The 19,358-nt window shown below is 36.7% G+C and overlaps 1 protein-coding gene across 2 annotated transcripts; it reads left to right on the forward strand.

The window, feature by feature from the left end:
* The first annotated feature begins 356 nt into the window (after positions 1–356).
* ikbke (inhibitor of nuclear factor kappa B kinase subunit epsilon) lies at positions 357–18,793 on the forward strand. 2 transcript variants are annotated; one of them, XM_053484178.1, is made up of 21 exons: positions 357–619; positions 3,073–3,174; positions 3,300–3,437; positions 3,683–3,818; positions 4,308–4,489; positions 5,595–5,755; positions 6,109–6,219; positions 8,785–8,964; positions 9,072–9,268; positions 10,454–10,512; positions 10,619–10,710; positions 11,048–11,149; positions 11,727–11,787; positions 12,039–12,151; positions 14,268–14,344; positions 14,914–14,953; positions 15,047–15,148; positions 15,597–15,693; positions 16,846–16,937; positions 17,558–17,629; positions 17,715–18,793. In XM_053484178.1, the coding sequence occupies exons 2-21, from the start codon at positions 3,085–3,087 to the stop codon at positions 17,776–17,778; spliced, it is 2,166 nt and encodes a 721-aa protein (XP_053340153.1). In that variant the 5' UTR covers positions 357–619; positions 3,073–3,084; the 3' UTR covers positions 17,779–18,793. The 2 variants fall into 2 exon arrangements, with proteins under 2 accessions (XP_053340153.1, XP_053340154.1); XM_053484179.1 differs by lacking the exon at positions 357–619 and adding an exon at positions 647–769.
* The last annotated feature ends 565 nt before the right edge of the window (positions 18,794–19,358 follow it).

Here is a 19,358-nt window from a genome sequence, read left to right on the forward strand (position 1 = left end):
GCCAAATTTCCACCAGCACCCTGTAGGTCAACAGCACCGGTGGCGGTCGTTGTTAACCCGGGCCACGACCGATCCGGAATGGAAGTCCTCTTAGTGATCATTTGATTTGGCAAATGTTTTACGTCGGATGCCCTTCCTGCCACAATGCTCTGCATTTATCTAGACTTGGAACTGGCACAAGAAGACACTGTGGTTGCATTAATAAATAAATACATTTTGTTTGGTGCCATGGAGTAAGTTGGCCAGTAGATGGCGACAAAAACGCTGCACTGGAAATTCAATGTTTACGTCCGTGTAAGACAGTCGGTTATATATAATTATAGCTAATATATATATAATGTAAATGTAAGTTATTTTATGTTTTTAAAAGACGTATATTTTTATTTATCCCTATTAATAAGGCCCTTGAATGTTTTTGTAAATCAGAATTGTTTATACTGTAACGTTCGCTTTAACTCCAACAAGGAAGTTCCTGTCTGTCAAACGGAAAGTCTCCTTTTGTCATGCGAAACTCTGTAGTTACTGTACTGATACTCTTCGGTTTGAGAAATATCTTTAAATCTACATGAAGAAACAGTTCCTAGTGCCTCCTCGACATCGTCATATTGTATATTAAAAGGTGAGTTTGGTTTGTTTTCTTTACTTCTTTCTGTTTAATCAAATGCAGCACGAGGAAGTTGGAAAGGAATGAAGAGGTCAGGAGCAACCGCTGAAATCCCCAAGTGAATGAAAGTACAGTAACTTTCTTACAACATCAAAGTTACCAAACGTAAGATCTTTATTTTATATTTATAAGAAACGTGTAGTATTTCAGCTAAATTTGTGACTATTTATTTTTACATGTACTAAAGGTAACAAGGGCAGTGACAAGAAAGTACAAAAGGCAACATGTGCAATTAGTTACATTGTATTGTTTATATTAGTAACTTTGTTTCTGTTTGATATCAGAAACTACACCATACAGCAAGTCTAACTGTATTGTTACTTATATTTATATAGTAGTTATTTTAACTAATAATTTCTGATATCAAACACTTGCACTAGGATAAATTATGACCGGTTGCTGAATCACAATGTGTGTATAAAATATTTGAGGTGTTTGATAAGACATGTACGAGTATGTCATTGTTTGGCAGTATCGTCATTTTATGATTTATCATGTGTTAAGTCACTTTATTTATGATTCTGTATGACATCCAACCATCCATCTAATTATTCATCCCTCCATTTTCTATACTGCTTGTCTTGGTTACAGCCATGGAGGATTTCTAACCTGTCCTGGGGCTTAAAGTGGGTTACACCTTGGATGAGGTGCCAAACCATCCACAAATACGCACACACACACACACACACACACACACACACACACACACACACACACACTCCCACCAATCACAAGTGCACAGCATACTTGTGGACGGAAACCAGAGTACCTGGACCCCCCAACCGCAGAGGTGTAAGGCAGCAATGCTAACCACTAAGCCTTTGTGCTGCCACAGTTTCTTACATTTATTTTTATTTTATAATTTTTTTTTAGAATAATAGCATTATTGTGACATTTTGCCTGGGTCAAGCTGTGACTTATTAGTACATTTTCAGATACCATCCTAAAAAAGTGAAAATGCAAGGCAGGTTGTTTGAAAATGTGCGTAACTATCAGTAAGTTTTCCACCCTAGGGAAGTCTTTCTTGTGGTTTCTCAACAATAATGACAACTTTTTTTTTTTTTTTTTTTTATGTATTTATTTAATGAAACGAAAAATTGATACTGGTAAGTGGATGACTTTTATTGCTGCTATAAATGAAAGTAATAACAGGAACAGACATTCATCTTTTCATGTCACTTTATGGGATGTTATTGTTTGGTTAATCATAAAAGGTAATCATTGGAAAATTGATGTAGTATAGGATAGGGATGTTAATGATTTATCACTAATCAAATAATCAGCATTAACAATTAAACCTAATGAAAAAAAACTGATTGGTGATTGTTTTGCATTGTATTTCCGCACGTCTATTAACTTTTACACAAGAGGGGACGCTTGCAGTTTGGTATTTTTTAACACCATATTAAAATAAAAACAAAAAAAGACTAAAAATATTTTTTCAATTGCTTTTTGGGATTGCATCGCTAAAACTGTGTAAATAAAATTTAAACTGAGGAAAAATGTGTGCTTTTTTTACCGTTAATCATTACTGATTAATAGTTAATTAACATATTATTTAATAATTGAACAGATCAACACTCATCGATCAATTTGCTTCTTATTTGTTCAATTGTTTAATTAACAAGTGTTTATTCTTGTTATCAAATTTTATGCAACACATATGGTAAATATTTACAAAGAAAATTAAAATTTGAGTAAACTTTAAAACCTGCTATAATATAGAAACATTTTGCTCAGACACAAATGGACAGTACAACCACATTACAACTAGCCAGAGGTGGAAGGTAACTGAGTATGTGTACTATACTATACTATATTTCGCATGTCTGTACTATTACATATTTCGCATGTTTGTACTTTGAGTAGTTTTACTCTAAGGTATTTTTTACTTTCAATCCACTACATTATACAGCAAATATCTGTACTTTTACTTAACTACATTTCTGCATGGTTTTTTGGTACCTATCCACTGTGGTGTGTAGGATTTTAATCATGCTGACTTTTATGTGTAATTCCATGACTTGCCTTTTCTTAAATATCCGCCTAATAATGTAACATGTTTGAAATCAGAAGCAGAGCTGGTTTCAGACAGCAAAAAAAGATTTCAGACTTGGGAAGCAGAGAGAGAGAGACCTAAGACAGTTTTTTTTTGACTATGAAAAGTGCTACTGTGTGCTAATAAACCCTGTCACGTTAAATTGATGGTGCATACGTTTGCCCAACTAGAACTTTAAATGAAGAACTTTAACTTTTACTTGAGTACTATTTGCCCCAGTGAATCTCTGCTTTACCTCAAGTACAGGATTTGTCTACTTTGCCCACCACTGAGACTAGCATACAGTATATATGTTCTCTCATATATTGTAATTTTTTTAACTTGCCTTTTCTTTTATTCTTTTTCATAGATTTAGACCACAATGACAGCGAGTACAGAAAACCATCTTTGGTCCACTGATGATATTCTCGGTCAGGGGGCAACCGCGAGTGTCTACAAAGCCCGAACTAAAGTATGTTGACGCAGTTTCCTGTCGCTCTGAGACATTTTAAAGAGCCGTTTGATGTAGTGAACTATGTAGGACTCCTGTTTAGATAATAACACAGACGTTGCACTTATTCCTACTTCTTTTTGTAGAAAACAAGTGAAGTGGTTGCAGTGAAGGTGTTCAACATGGCCAGCTACAGCAGACCGTATGAGGTACAAATGAGGGAGTTTGAGATGCTGCGGAGGCTGAATCACGTCAACATCGTCACACTCTTCGCCATGGAGGAGGTGAGTATCAGATGTTATCCGATGTTCTGTTGTTGCTTGTCATGTGTGTAGGTGTGTATTTATGTACCTCTGCCTGTCTGCCTTACGTTTCACTTACGGTTCTCACACCTTCATATCACAGTCCCTCTTTTAAATCTGATGTCTCAGGTCACACTGTGCACAAACACATCAGTTGAAATCACAAACCTGAAATGATTTATATAATGTAAATTTAAATTTGTAATCTTACATTTTTTTCCCCCTAGCTGCAGTCAAACCCCAAACAGAAGGTTTTGGTAATGGAGTATTGTTCAGGAGGAAGTCTTTTGAATCTGCTAGAGGAACCTGAAAATGCATTTGGCCTGCCTGAATCTGAATTCCTGATAGTCCTTCACTGTGTTGGTGAGAAGTTCACTTCAGCACTATAACCCTCAATACTATAGGATATACAAAACAAATCAGTCTACGAGAGATTAAACAAACAGTACTGCATGTGTTAAGGGGAAATGGTATGTTTGGTTTGATCATATTATGACTAAGAGCCCTGGAATCAGCATAGTTCAGTCTTTATGATTGCAGGAGCAGTTACCATAATGTCTGTAGTATTCAGGTCAGACTGCTGAGTGCAACAAGGAAAGGAAGTTTTTGGGAATTGCAAGTACTGTACAAATAAGAATATGCACAGCAACTGTTTAACAGGGTCAGAAGAGCTACACCACCAGCTTTTAAAATTCTTAAGAGTTGTACTGTAGTCTGAAATGCCGAAGCAGGAAATATGGTATGCCAGGAAATCTAAAAAAAAAAAAAAGAGCTAGACATTTAAAAATTAGAAAAAAATAAACAAATTATTATTGATTATAAATAATATACTTTATGAATTTAAATTTGCAGTTCACGGGATGAACCACTTACGCAAGAACGGGGTGGTTCACAGAGACATCAAGCCAGGCAACATTATGAGGCAGGTGGGGGAGGACGGATGCTCTGTCTACAAACTCACAGACTTTGGTGCGGCTCGAGAGCTGGAGGACGATGAGAAGTTTGTGTCCATCTATGGCACGGAGGAGTACCTGGTAAGACTCAGAAAAGGGGTCTCCATTTAACAGCGACTTTATATTTTTAAATTATAATTGTGTTAGACGAAGTATATTATAATCCCATGTCACAAAATTTTTTTGAAACCAAAAGATTGACTTCCTGTCACATGACCTCCATCTTACAACTGCATTACAATTATGTAAACGGATTAATGAATCTGATAGCATCAAGATGTACTGGATGTTTTGGGTTCGAATTATAAAACCAAGTGAGAGACGGATTCCATTTGGTGTGTCAAGTAAAACATCTAATGGACAACATAAAGGCCAAATCTCTTTTTTATTTTCACTTGTCGTATTTAGGATCAGTTTTTGCTTGTTATACTGTACTGTGCAAAAGTATTGATCCCCCTCATTTCTTTATATTTTGCTTTAAAAGAACCAGACCTTCTTGTATTTTATTGTAGTCTTGACGAGGAGTCCTTGTATCTGACCAGTATCAGAGGAATGTTATTTTTGGTTAGGCCAGACAGTAACCTATGAATTATTCACACATTAAAACCATCTAACTTAAAAGATGAACAGTGAGAAACTAGTGCAGATGATGACAGATGATCAGGTCGGTGATTAGTATACTGGTGATGCTGAACGCTGAGTGGTTGGAACAGACCATATCGGCCAAATGAGGATGGGTTTCCTGTTAAGTCTGGCTTCTTTCAAGGTTTCTTCTCATTACCATTTTAGCGTTTTTATCCTTCCCATATCCTATCCGTCGCCATATCTTATCCTACCCATTTTTATCCTATCCGTCGCCCCTCGACTTGCTCATTAGGGACATTTACATAAACAACCAATTTTAAGACGTATCTTTAGGCACTATGCAGCCTGTCAGAGGGAACCATTTATTCCCATTTCATTAATTCAATCTACATCATTTTTATTTATTTAATATGAAGAAGTGATTAAAGACTTTTGCATAGTACTGCATACATGTACAGTACTTCATGGGGTAATTATTTTGGCAGAAAACTTGATCGGAATTTTTTTGTTGTCACCATTTTTTAATATGTGCAGCTGTTGTTTCAGGTTGAGCATCCAGATGTTTGGTGAAAAAAAAAGCATCTTTTTGTCTCATGCGCAGCATCCAGACATGTATGAGCGTGCAGTATTGAGAAAGCCCCAGCAGAAGACCTACGGAGTGACAGTGGATCTGTGGAGCATCGGTGTTACTTTTTACCACGCCGCAAGCGGCAGCCTGCCTTTCATTCCATTCGGAGGACCACGCAGGAATAAACAGACAATGTAGGGGATAAAAAAAGATGATTATTTAGGAATAATATAAGTGAAATGTCTAAATTGTTGAAAGCAGTATTAATGATAAAGCAAAGTTTTTAATGAGTCAGTATCAGGAGACAGTTAAGATTGTTAAATAAACCCTGTCTTTGAACTGTTTAAAATTTCTCTCTAAAATCCCAAGGATTATCATCCCTTTATGTTCAACTATAAGGTACCAGGCTTTTAAAAGTCTGCAAATGTTTTGAACTGCTGTTAAATGTGGGGAATGTGGGGATTAGTTAAAGGGGATTTCCCCAAAGACAGATCAGTATAACATCAGTGGTATTAAATGTGTTATTACATTTCTCATTTGATCGTAGGTATAAGATCACCACTGAAAAGCCAGAGGGGGCTATCGCAGGGATTCAGAAGATAGACAACGGTCCTATAGAGTGGAGTTATGATCTGCCCAATTGCTGCCAGCTTTCAAAGTGAGTGTTTCAGATGCACTTAGATTACAGCTAGAGTTTTTTTTCCCGTACAGAAACTTTCCTGAATCAGTGATAAGAATAACACAGGAATAAATAGAATAAGGATTTAAGCTAACAGACTATAACACTATAATAATTATCTAGTACACTTTGACATTTTTAAAGCATGACCCCAGATATTGACCTATTGCATATCAAATTTACAAATTGCACTTTGTAATGCTTATAGCTTTAAGTTTTATGTGAGGTTCAGGAATAGGGTTTGGAAAACTACCTTGAAGAATGCAATAAATAATATACACTCACCAGCCACTTCTTTAGTAACACTTTGCTAGTAATAGTGTTTTTTTCTTTAAAACTTTTTTAAATATACATAGCATAGATTCAACAGGGTGCTAGAAAAAGTCTTTATAGATTTTGGTTCATATTGACGAGACAGAATTACACAGGTGCTGCAGATTTTTTCGGATCTCCTGTTTCCACCACATCCCAAAGGTGCTCTATAGGATTGGGATCTAGTGACTGTAGAAGTCAGTTGGATACAGTGAACTTATCGTCATGTTCAAGAAACCGGATTGATTGATTTTAGCTTTCTGACATGGCACGTTATTCTGTGGTTATAAAGGGTTGGGGCAGACCTACAGGAAGTAGGGGCAGTATTTTCTATTAAACATGCAAAATAAACACATGTAAACATTGACAATAGTAGAATGGATAAACTACTATAAGTAACCAAAAATAAAAAGCATGAATAGAAAGGATAAGAAACAAGGCTAACGAAAAACCCAGAGCTTAAATGTGGCACAATTCAACTGAATATACAAACACCTGAGAACAGTAAACATAAATACAAAGCAGAAAGCAACACAGAACATAAATGTCACCTTAAAAGTGACATTTGGCTTAGTAGTTAGCACTATCACCTCACACCTTCAGGGTCGAGTTCAATTCCCGCTATGGGTCTGTGTGCGTGGAGTTTTCTCCGGGTACTCGGGTTTCCTCCCACAGTCCAAAGACATGCAGAATAGGCTAACTGGCGTTCCCAGTGTGTGTGTGTGTGTGTGTGTATGTGTGTGTGCCTGGGATGGATTGGCACCTCGTCAAGTGTGTACCCTGCCTCATGCCCAGATTCAGAAATGTAAATATTTGGTTAGCTTTAAAAAAGTTAGATGGACAAGTATTTTAAAATAAAATTCATCATTACATCCTAAGAGGATTTTCACTATTCAGAATAACATCATTTCTGACGTCAGTGCGTTCGACAGATAGAGTTGGAAACTGGAATCCCTCAAATTAGTGTTTTATTAGCAACAAGTTAGGCAGCTAACTTGAGTGAAGGTATATATTCCTTTTTAAACAGCAAACTGTATAAACATCTGTATTTTGATTGATCTAAAGCTAATGGTTATATATACAGTACAGTATCTCACAAAAGTGAGTACACCCTTCACATTTCAGCAACCACTTCATTATATGTTCTTAAGTGACAACACTATAGAAATAAGAAATTAGATATACAGTATTTTTAAGTAGTCAGTGTTCAGCTTGTATAACAGTACAGCGTTTCTGTCCTCTAACTACTTAGCATGCAGACTTTATTGTCCTAATAGCTGGCAACGAAAATAAGCACACCCCAAATGAACACGTCAAAACTGTGTCCAAAGTGTCAATATTTTGTGTGAGCACCATCGTTATCTAGCCAGGCCTTAATCCTGCTAGGCATGGAATTCACCAAAGCTGCACATGTTGCTGCTGGGATCCTCTTCCACTCCTCTTCACCCCCTTCCGCTTGAGGACGCCCCACAGGTGCCCGAAAGGGTTCAGTTCTGGAGACACACTCTGCCACTGACAAGCACATGAACATGACGAATAGGAATCTGATTTAGGAATAAAACCCCACTGACTTGGCTATATGAATATATCATAAATATATGCTCCCTATTTAATGTGTTTCTGCAATATTTGGCTTAGATAGTGCTGTTACTAGTCTTAAACACCTTATCACCATGATATCAAGCCATACTGTAGCTATGCTTTTTTATTTGCCTTTCGTAGCTTCCTTATGTGTTCAGGAAATTATATGTTTACAATGTACCGAACCGTGACTTCTGCATACTGTTACACCCCTGTGCTCCAAATAGTCTAGCCCTGAAACACATAGATTAAAAAAAAACACACACACATTTTAAAGAAAGTGGGTAACTATTAATAGTGGTGAAGTTGCTTAGTAATCTTTTTCTTAAAAAAAAAAAAAAAAGTTCTTCACAGGATCATTTCACTTTTTACATAGTACACTACTCTGTTTTTAAAAAGGGTATCGTATTTCAGTGCATCGCACCTTGGAAACATTTTTAGAGCACCATTTTCTATCATCATACAATATTACATCAACTCAGATATTAATATCAATATTAACATTAAGTTGTGTTTTTCAGAGACAAATGTTTTGAACAAGTAATCTAACAGTAAACTTTTAATAAGTTGCACTTGGAAGTAAGAATTTTGTAACATTTTTATCACTAGAGACAAAGATGTCATTGTCATTATCTTATTTTGTCATTCCAGGGGACTGAGAAAGCACCTGGTCCCAGTGCTGGCCAACATCCTGGAGGCCAATCAGGAGAAATGCTGGGGGTTTGACCAGTTCTTCAGGGCTACCATGGACGTCCTTCAACGTTTAAAAGTGCACATCTTCTCACTTCAGCAAGCCACGGCCCACACCATCTACATCCAATATTACAACACGTTAGTATTACTAGTGCTGTTAGAACTGCTGTTTCTATCACTAATCATGTCAACGCACAAAAACAAAAATAACAACAGACGTTATCATTTCTTTCATTTTAATTTAGTTGTTCAGTCTTCTTTGACGAAGTTCAGGATCAGACTGGGATTGGAGCAGAAATGCAGCAGTATCTCTTTCATGGTCACCCACTCATCTTGGAGTCCAGCATGGAAGTGATCTACCTGCCTCTCACCACAGCAGAGCGACCCATCTTTCTGCTCAGCAGAAGAGCCGAGAAAATCGCAGCACTGCCCCCTAGAGAGCGTAAGAACTCGGGATCATTTCTGGTTGTTACAAGGTGGTATTAAAAAGTTTTGAGACTAGTTTTGTAACACACCAACAGATGGCAGCACAAGGCTGCACACGTAGTCACAGGGAGCACCGACCTTCATAAGTCAGTGTGCCAAAAGACATCGTCCTGTGTACATCAGGAGGTGATATTCTAAGCATGTGTTACCACATCTGCTATTTTATCATGGACAGCAAGTTAGAGCAAAGAGCAAACATGAAATTCAGCATGAAACTGGGCAAATATTCCACAGAGACGTTTGACATAATGTGGCAAGTTTACAGTAAAGCGACAATGAGTTGTTCAAGTTGTTTTGAGTGGCCTGTGCACTTCGATAGCAGAAGAACCTTACTGGAAGAAGACGAAAGTTCAGGGTGACCTTCAACGAGCTCAACCCCGAAAATGTGGAAACCATTCTGCAACTTGTCCATGCTGATCGTCAGAGAACAATCCACAACATTGCTGCCATTGTCGGTGTGTCATACAGAACAGTCCAGGTGATCATTCTGTGTGATTTGAACATGCACCATTTTGCATGACCCAGGAGCATAAGTAAAATCACATCAAAATCTACCAAGAACTTCGTCAGCGATGCCATGGATGACCCGTCCTTTATATTGAGGACCATTACCAATGATAAAACTTGGGTGAACTGTATGGGTACGAAACTGAGATGAAGCAGCAGTCTTTACAGTGGAAGAGCCCATCATCTCCACGACTGAAAAAGGCAAGGAAGGTCCTCAACTTAACCAAGTGCATGCTCATTGTCCTTTTTAACATTGTGCATCGAGAATTTGTCCCCAGGTGCCAGACTCCTATTCTCCTCTATTCCCTTGCCAGGTTTTAAGGGGTAAGATCTAGGGCGAAAACGGCTAAGGATGTGTGGCTCAGTAATCTAGAAACCTTTTGATACCACCTCGCAATAATAGCTCAGCACTTATTTTATGCAATGTAAGGTTTGCTCTATATGTTGTCCAACATCTTAAAGTACAGTGGATGCATCATCTCTCTATATCTCTATCCACTGTGTGACATGAAATATAAAAAAAAAATATTGATACAGTTTTTTTGTTTTGGTTTCTTGACATGATTAAAGCCTTTCATCCTGGAGATGACCTTTTAATTTGTCCCTTCTCTTTTTCTTTCTTTTAATATTTTAGCCGAGATCCCAGGTTTGCCCTCAAGGTTCGACGTCTTGGCCGACCACACTTTCTCAAAGGTGGTAAAGAAAGCCTGCTTTGTTGCCAGCATTGCGTTTAAAGGGAAAGCAATTATTAATCTTTGACTGAACATCCAGAACAAAACCCGCTTGTTCTTCTCCACAGACCCTAGTCGTGGTGATCCACCAATTTCTTAGGACAACACGGCTCCTATACCAACACAAAGACCTGATTCTACAGGGATTCTACAGTCACATGTGAGTGAAAAAAAAAAGATTTTGTATCGAAATTTCAGAAAAAACTATCAACTGTGCCACAACGTGACAGAGATCACTTTTCCTTTTTATGTTCTCATTCTGATTTTTGATTTGAACATCACCCAAGGCCCTTTACCTGTATTTGTATGATGTGATGATCTGGTTGATCAAGTGCATTCATAGTTACATTTATATTTTCGCATTTGGCAGGCGCTCTTATCCAGGTGTTCCTATTATAGTGTCTGGCGAGTTGATGTAAACAAGTCAATGCCAAGAGGTTCTGGCGCCTGCTGTAAGTGTTGTTACATGTTTGTTTGTTGTTTATTTTTATTTGCAGTGAAGGCGTTCGTGTCGAATGCAATAACGCGACGCACAAAATCTCGATGATGAATATGAAGCTGCTGTCCTGCCTGAACACGGAGGAAACTCTGGACGCCTTGTAAGGAACACACTCCGATATCACGCTTATATGCTGCTAGCATATAGATATCCTGTGCTTGAAATTCTAAAAAAAATATATATTAATCATAATAATAATAATTTTGAACTCAAGGATGGACATGTGATGAATGTATAATTACTAAAACATGAAACGTGCTTGCCCAGTCTTGTGTTTTAATGTTAGCTAATGTAAGGTAATAATGTGTGCTGATCTAATTAAGTGCATTAATACAAACTGGTGAAAATAAACCTGAATTTCCCCCATATGTGTTTGTATGGTTCAAGTCAAACCGGGACTAAGTGTTCTGAAGAGTTCTTAATTTTTTTGAATTTCTGAAAATTTTTGAGCAATATGTTATTATCCTCTAACAGACGTTTAAATGTAGCGCACCATGATGGCATTCTCCACAGTTTAACAGCCCAGATGTGAAGTCTGCTAGTCCAAGACGCCCAAGCTAGTGTTTGTCCGGCACTTTGTCCTACTTTAAATTATGCTATGATTTCAGATAAAAGAGGAATGCTGATTGCTGATGCATTTAAAGATATACAGATTCATTCCTTCTTTTGTCCCGCAGAAGCCAGGTTCCACTTGATGTACACCTTGTAACCTCTAGCAACATGCCGAATCTAAGATTGGTAAGAATAATGCACAGATAGATGGAATAGATGGAATACATATTACAAACCAAGAAGGCTTTAGAGAACATGTATTCTTTTTAATATATTCCTTTATTGAAGTCACCTTATCCCCACCCATGACACCATACATAGTATACCGCAGTATCTACTTTCTTATGGGTTCTTTGTGTTGTGTAGTTATCTCTCTGTGTCTTTTATATCTGTAAGTGGAAAGAAGGAATATTTATTTAGTGTTTGTTTTTCTATAGATTCGTGAAAAACTACCTCTGTATGGCAGCGGCATCAGAGAATTCCAGCACAAACTGCAGCAAATGCATGTGGAAATAGACGAGCATTCCAAGACACTGAGTCTGGACAAATGGTATGCACATGATAAACATGCTCATTATGTTGCTTTACAGTTAAAGTCAAAACAATTCCAAACCTTTCTTGTTAACATGCATTTTTTTTCAAACAATTAGGGCATCTGTTTTGTTTACATCAGATAGGCTTTTTTTTTCTTTTTTTATCAGGAGAGACAGCTTTAAATTACTAGAAGATTGTCATAGGCCAAAAGTGTACGTACACCAAATACATTTAGAGAGACTCCACGCTGCTCTTAATGCTCTTAATAAGAAACATTTCTCGACCTCCACCTGTCCAGTTTCTCCATTAAAAAAAATCCAAACAGCCAAGGTGCCATGAGCAAATATAAAACTATTGGGACTTCACAGACATCTGCGTTAGATTAACTCACAGACGTGACAAAAGATTCAAATTCAAATAAAAGTTTTATTTGTCACATACACAGTTATAAAAAGTACGATATGCAGTGAAATGCTTAACCGCTGACTGAACCAACAACAACAACTAAAATAACAACAACTCTAATTTCTTTTTATTTTACTGCCAGCCTTTTTGGTTTTTTTTTGGTTTTAAGAATAGTTATTTTTAGGACTTCTTTCTAATTTCTTGGCAAGTTTCTGGCTCTCGTTTTTAGTGCAGTCCCTGTACCTGACCTGTTCCAGAGGAATGTTTATTAATTTATTTTAAAGACACACTGTGTTCTTTGAATCATTTAGGCATAAAAACCATCTAAGACTCCGTCCACACGAAGCCGGTGCGTTCCCTATCTGATCATTTTTTTCCGTGAACACGGCGTCGTCTCAAGAAATATCTGCGTACACACGAAACCACTGAAAACGGTGTAGTATATATGCCAGACGAGCATGGGGCGCTGTAATTCTGCCATAGAGATACACTATACACGGAGAAGAAGACTTTGAGCATGCGCATAACCTTCGCGCTGTAATAAAGCTAGTAGGCTTTGTAGCAACACGAACACAATCATGTAGTCCACCATTATTGTTGTTGCTGTTACGTGTGACGCAGCCGACACGTGATGTGATGACATCATCGTTTCACAAAATATACGGATTGGCCGTACACACGAAGTACACGTTTTCAGATTTATCCACTTTGGGACGCGGTTTTTAAAAAATAGCGGTTTCAGTCTCCTAAAACGCCGGATCCGCATGGACGAAACGCCAATAAGATAAAAAATGTATACGTATACAGCGAAACGCGTCTCCGTGTGGACAGGCCCTAAGATAAAGTGTGAAAACCAGTTAGAAACAGGTACAGATAATGACAGATGATTAGGCTGTTGATGCTGAGTGGTTGGAACACACAAGAGGGGAAATGAGGTTGCTGCTGAGCTTGTTATATAAACAACCAATTTTTAAATAAAATCTTTAGGCATATTGCAGCATGTCACAGTAAAATATTTGTTCCCACGTTTTTAAATATAGTCTACATTATATACATTTAATATAAAGAAATTAGGGGTAGCTCAAGAATTTTCCACAGTACTTTTATGTATGAAGAGAAAAGGGTCAGATGAACATCATCCAAATTTGAAGCATGCTGGTGGTGGCACCACAGTGTGAGCAGTGTTTTGCAGAGAAAATAAAGAGAAAGTTTTAGAAGACAATCAGGAATTTAATACAAATTGTAACATTTTGTAAATTTTGCCCTAGTCTAGATTTAATTGTATTTTTCAGTGTTAATGTCTAGTATAATTAATTTTTTCTGTAAATCTTATTTTTTCCTGCTCACAGGCAGTCATAATAAGCATTTCACTGGTTGAGTTTAAAACAAATAAAATGTTGAAAAAAAGTTGAATCTGAAGGAGGAGGCCTACAAATCTGAGTTACATCAGTCTGGCCGAGAAAAAAAGTATTGATTTAAGCAGATAAAAGACAGTGGGATGAAATATAAAGTGTACTTTTGTCACATTGAAAATCTGATACAGTACATAAATCTATTCTGGAACTATTATAGATGCCATAATTGATCTAACACAGAATAGGTAAATAAATAGGTAAAAAGCCTAAACATCTTAAGCCTCCATGAAATGTGTTGATTGTATCTTTAACCTCATGGACTATTCCTTTTTCTGAGCATTTAAATGCATACATGTGGTCTGCTTGATGCAGCATACAGAAGATGGAAGTGCTCCTTGAGAAGATCGTGGCTATACATCGGCAGTATCGGAAAGACAAACAAATCGGCAGTGAGTATAGACTGTACAGTATGTTTGCACCTGATAATAAATGTAATTGTCAGGATTAACAAATAATCAGGATAGAATTTTGAAAAAAAATTATAGTCAGTGATTTGGACCAACATTGTTACTTTTATCGTTACACGAGTAAACTCCGACTCTACATATAAAAAATATGAAAAGGTTCAGGAAGTATCTCTGTATTTGGACTTGAGATTTTGGTGTATTTATAGTCCTGAAACAGGAAGCTGTCTTCCCAGTCAGGGAGGATGCTAAAACATGTTTGATGAGATTTGTGATTTTTTTTATTTCTGCAAGTCTTGGTTGAATAAACCATGTTTTCTCTAGAGATTGGTGCCAAGACAGCTGATTCACTCTTATCTAAGGGTGTATAAATGAAGAATTCAGGCTGTCAGGCATGAAGAATTGAGCGTTTCTCTCTTTGTTCTGTTTATATCATTTGTTAAAGCACTGAAAGCAGAGTCATTAATAAATGACTCACTGAGAGAACAACAGATTGGGTTTTCATGTAAAGTAAATCCCAGTTAAAGCTGATTCTCTCTCCTCCTCTCCTTCAGAGCTTAACTACAATGATGAGCAGATTCACAAGTTTGAAAAGTGAGTATTGGATGAGCAGTAAACACAGAGTAATAGCTCAGTAGTAAGCACTTTTTAAAGTGAACGTGAGCGTTTGTCGTGCTTTCTGCGTAGGATTAACCTGTCTGCTCACATTAAGAAGGTGAAGGCTTTGTTTCGTGACAACTGCCTTCAGGAATATCAGCAGGTTTTAGCAGCAGTGGTGTCATGGAGCAGGTGAGATTGCACTCGTTACATCATCACAAGAAATTCAAATATATGTAAAGTTGAATATTTCATAAGAAGAGAGTGTGCTAATTCGTACGATGTAAATGCAGAAAACATGACTACTCATCATTTACATGTTCACATATTTAACTAAGGGTGCTAAAGGTTTCATTTGGTGCAGGTGCCCTTATACAGTATGTTCTACAATAGGTCTTACATTTTAAAATGTCTTCTGAATGTTAGAACTACTAATCACACAAAATGGGTTTAATAAGCTTTTTTTATTTTATTTTATTAATTTATTAATTACTTAAAAATTTGTATAGCTACTTAAGAGTTCTTAACCTCGGGCTATAACTATTGGATGTATTATATTATATAGTTCATGAATTATAAATAGTGTACAATGTGAAATATTATTATTAAAGTGCGTATGTGTGTGTGTATGTGTGTCTAGCTCACTATTCGAGATTCAGTCAAATTTAGAACACGTTAGCGGGTTCTTCATCCAGCTAATCACGGAACTGCAGATTTGTGAAGGACAGCAAACCAAGGTCGGTTATTTATATAATAATAATAATAATAATAATAATAACTCTGATCCTCATTGGTACAGTATAGCACTTTTTCTTTTGAGTTTTAATCTTAAAGTGCTGTATGTAAACAATACTACAATTTAAACTAAGGATTCATGATGAAGCACATGATTAAAAGCATTATAGTAACTGATGAAATAACTTCTAAAATTTTATATTAGTTAAAATTAAATTAACTAATAATAAATAAATAATAATATCTGAATCTGTACAAGTATTAAAGCCCAGTGATGAAAATGTCTGGGCTTTAATAGTACATCTGGATTTAAAAATGTACAGTATATAGAACTTCTGTTCCTAATATTAATCATTGACAGTAAGAATGCAAAAATAATATGTTGTGTTAAGATACCGGCTTCATTTAGATTTGTGTACAATAACATCACATCCTGGAGGCTTTTAAAGCACAGCAACGTGCTGACAATTTTTGTCTTATTTATTTATTATAACATGTTTTTTTGGGGTACTCCCCTTCACTAACAGCTGCTAACCAGGGAGGGCATAGGCATGTTTGTTGATGCATCATTAAAGAGCAGCATAACACACTCCTGAGGAAAGCACAATCTTTATGCCCATGATTAGTTAATGTCGCTGTGACTAATGTGGGAGTGCCGGTATGCCACGCCTTCGTCCCGAGAGAGTACAGTCAACCTGCTCTCGGTAAGTTCGACCTCGTAATCCCCGGGTGTTGTTAGTGTGAAACATCTGGAAAGCAGGTTCTTATCATAACATAACTTATGTTCTAACAGCCAAAAACAATCGCTTCCTTAGCACCATTTTTATTTTATTTTTTTAATAAAGAAACCTCATTACATGTCCTGTTGTCCTAAAGATTTGGCCATGACAGAAAACCTTAGACAGTTACAAAAAAACGCTGTCACTTGTGGACTCCTTCCAGGCATGAGGGTCAAACAAAAAGCAAAAAAACCTCCCTCGGAAATAGCACTTGTCCAATCTGGGCTGTTGTTTAAAAAGAAAAAAAAAATCGAAAGCTCGATTTGTACACTCTATGATCCTGTGGTACAATACTTTTATATTCTTTTTTTTTTTTTTTTAGTCCGGTATAACTGAAATAAAACCGATTTTATTAAACTTATTACATTTGTACAGGTTTTGGACCAGGCGTTGGTCATTGCACTTCAGAGACCGGCTGGAGCAGCGGCCAAGGATGGAATGAAGAATCGAGACAATATGATTCTTAGGTGGGTCCGTGGAATTCAAGACAGCGCTTTAGAGCATACATCAGAGTATATTAGGGATTTATACGACAGTTTCTTCTAGTCCACCACTTTGATTCAGTAGATTGATTTGGTTCAGCAGTATTTCTAGAATACGCTAGGTTTCCTGGAAGTACTCTTGGATGTTCAAGTGTGGATATTCCTCAGCTTTGTTTGCCGCATAAAGTTTCTCTTCCTAGTTTAAAATGGTTTCAATTGTAGTGTCAGCAACATCATCAGTGGATACCCTTTTTAGCATTTTTTTATCTGTTACATAACTGCTCATGATTTTCCTCCTAATTTACTTTTTATAATTTCATTTCAGGCAAATACCTAAGAACAGGCTTGCAAGTTTTTATTACATTCTGTCCAGCCGGTTTTGTGTGATCCTGTGTCAAAATCTGTCTGGACAGACAGAAGATTTCCTGAGACTAGTTTCAGGTCCTTGAATGTATAAAGATTGAGTTCTGATGATCAATGCTAAAATTCTTCCATTTTAATTTGTTCCGGCTCCTTTGTTTCTTTTAAATGCTTTTTTTATATACACTTGCTGGTTACGCATGCTAGAACAGTGCAATTATCTGTGGTGAAATTTTTTGTTTCAGAATGACGAGACTAAAGGATGAGATGGAAACGTTGGCCCGAGAGCTGCAAAATAACAACAGTATAATAGAAAAGTATGTTAGGAAAACTTTAGAAGCAACTCTGCTATAAGTAAACAAAACCTAAATTCTGACATGTTTGCTCCTTCGTGTTTTTCAGTCTCAGAGCTTGCAATTCAACGCTGGTGCTCGAGCCTAAATTCCAACAGCCGAAAGGATCATGAAGATCCTGAAAAGATCTTGCTGATGTCTGCTGTAAAGAGCCCACAGTTTGAGCTGGGCATGGGCTTCAAAAGAGGAATGAGCTTGGAAATTAAGAAATGGGTGACGTCAATACAAGAGACTTTTTTTTTTTAACATGTTGTAAAACTGATAATGGCCCAATGGGTCTCTGTTGCTGCTCAGATCAAATTCCTCACACTGAATTGTTCATCCTCCTTAAACACCTGTTCTAAGTCTAAATCCAGACTCTTGATACTTTTACTCTTTCTAGGACTGGAAAATGAGCTACTCAAGTTTCTTCACACTGCCGATTCATTTAAGAGTTAACTAAAAACACCAAACTGATATGTGTTTTTATGTAAATGTCTGTCTAATCTTTTTCGTTTTGCATGTCATCATCGTTATTATTATTATGATTATTATTATTCTTATATTTTTTTATTATTATTATTTTAATAATAGTGGCTGTATTTAGCTGGGGTCAGAACGCAGAGTTAGCCATGATACAGCACTCCTAAAGAAAATAGGGTTAAGGGCCTTGCTGAAGGGCTCAACAGTGGCAACTCGGCTTGAACCCCTCAACCTTCTGGTCAGTAACCCAGAGCAATAACTATTTGAGCCAATAGTGCCTCTAACAGTGGTACAGTAGCAACATATTGATATTATTAGTATCAGTGATATTATTTATTTTCTCTGCTATTAAGAGAAAATGTTGGGCCTACTTGAAAATATATCATTACACCTCAGTTTCACTTTCCTTTCAACATGAACTTCTGAATATTTTAGATGTCATTATTATTATTATTATTATTATTATTATTATATTGTTATTAGTGTGTATTCATACAGTAGATTGACGTTTATGTTTAAACCACATACAACTATGAACAAGTGCTTAATCAGACTGTTGAAAAAAAAATGTAAATATATATGACCTCAGAAGAACGTTTTACCAAGCCAGCACTTTTACTGCATCACCTAGACACAACCTGTATTAAATATTGATGCCTCTTTTAATTTAGCTTCTACAGTGTGCTGATTATTGCTCAGGAATGTATAAAGAAAAATATAAGCTACTAAAGCTGTCACATTTATTGGTGTAATGGGTGTTGCTTTGATAGATAAGCCTGCAGTGTTGCTCTGCTTTAATTAGTCTCTTGAGCCACTGAGAGGAGCCCATGATGCAGGAAGGGGTGTGAACTGTAAAGATAGCTGTGCCTTGATTAGAGCAAAGCGTGCTCTGTTTAGGATTTATAAAGGGAAGTTTTTTGGTCTATAGAGCACTTTTTAGATGATTTTGAAATTGCTCTATCCTGTTATAATTATTACGTCAACTTTGTTGAAATTGTCTACAACAATTTCTACAAAAGTGTGGTACAGGAAAAAAAAAATCAGGACTATACATTGGGGGGGGGGGGGGGAACAGCAACATGCAGAACTGTTAAGCCCTGTTAAGTTATCAGTGGAACATCTAGTTAACACAATGGACAACCTCTACTTGTCAAAACGTAATGAACACAATAGGGCAAATAGTTTTATTTATAAAGTGATGAATTGTGTATTTTTCTTAATTATTTTTTTT

This window comes from Clarias gariepinus, chromosome 23, assembly GCF_024256425.1.
Source record: "Clarias gariepinus isolate MV-2021 ecotype Netherlands chromosome 23, CGAR_prim_01v2, whole genome shotgun sequence".
Taxonomy (NCBI): Eukaryota; Metazoa; Chordata; class Actinopteri; order Siluriformes; family Clariidae; genus Clarias; species Clarias gariepinus.

What these genes read in the sequence shown, in the direction of transcription:
- ikbke (XM_053484178.1), top strand. Translation starts at nt 3,085, where the DNA reads ATGACAGCGAGTACAGAAAACCATCTTTGGTCCACTGATGATATTCTC. An exon ending in AGCACTGCCCCCTAGAGAGC is followed by an intron (nt 9,269 to 10,453) that starts GTAAGAACTCGG and finishes TTAATATTTTAG; the next exon opens with CCGAGATCCCAGGTTTGCCC. An exon ending in CCGACCACACTTTCTCAAAG is followed by an intron (nt 10,513 to 10,618) that starts GTGGTAAAGAAA and finishes TCTTCTCCACAG; the next exon opens with ACCCTAGTCGTGGTGATCCA.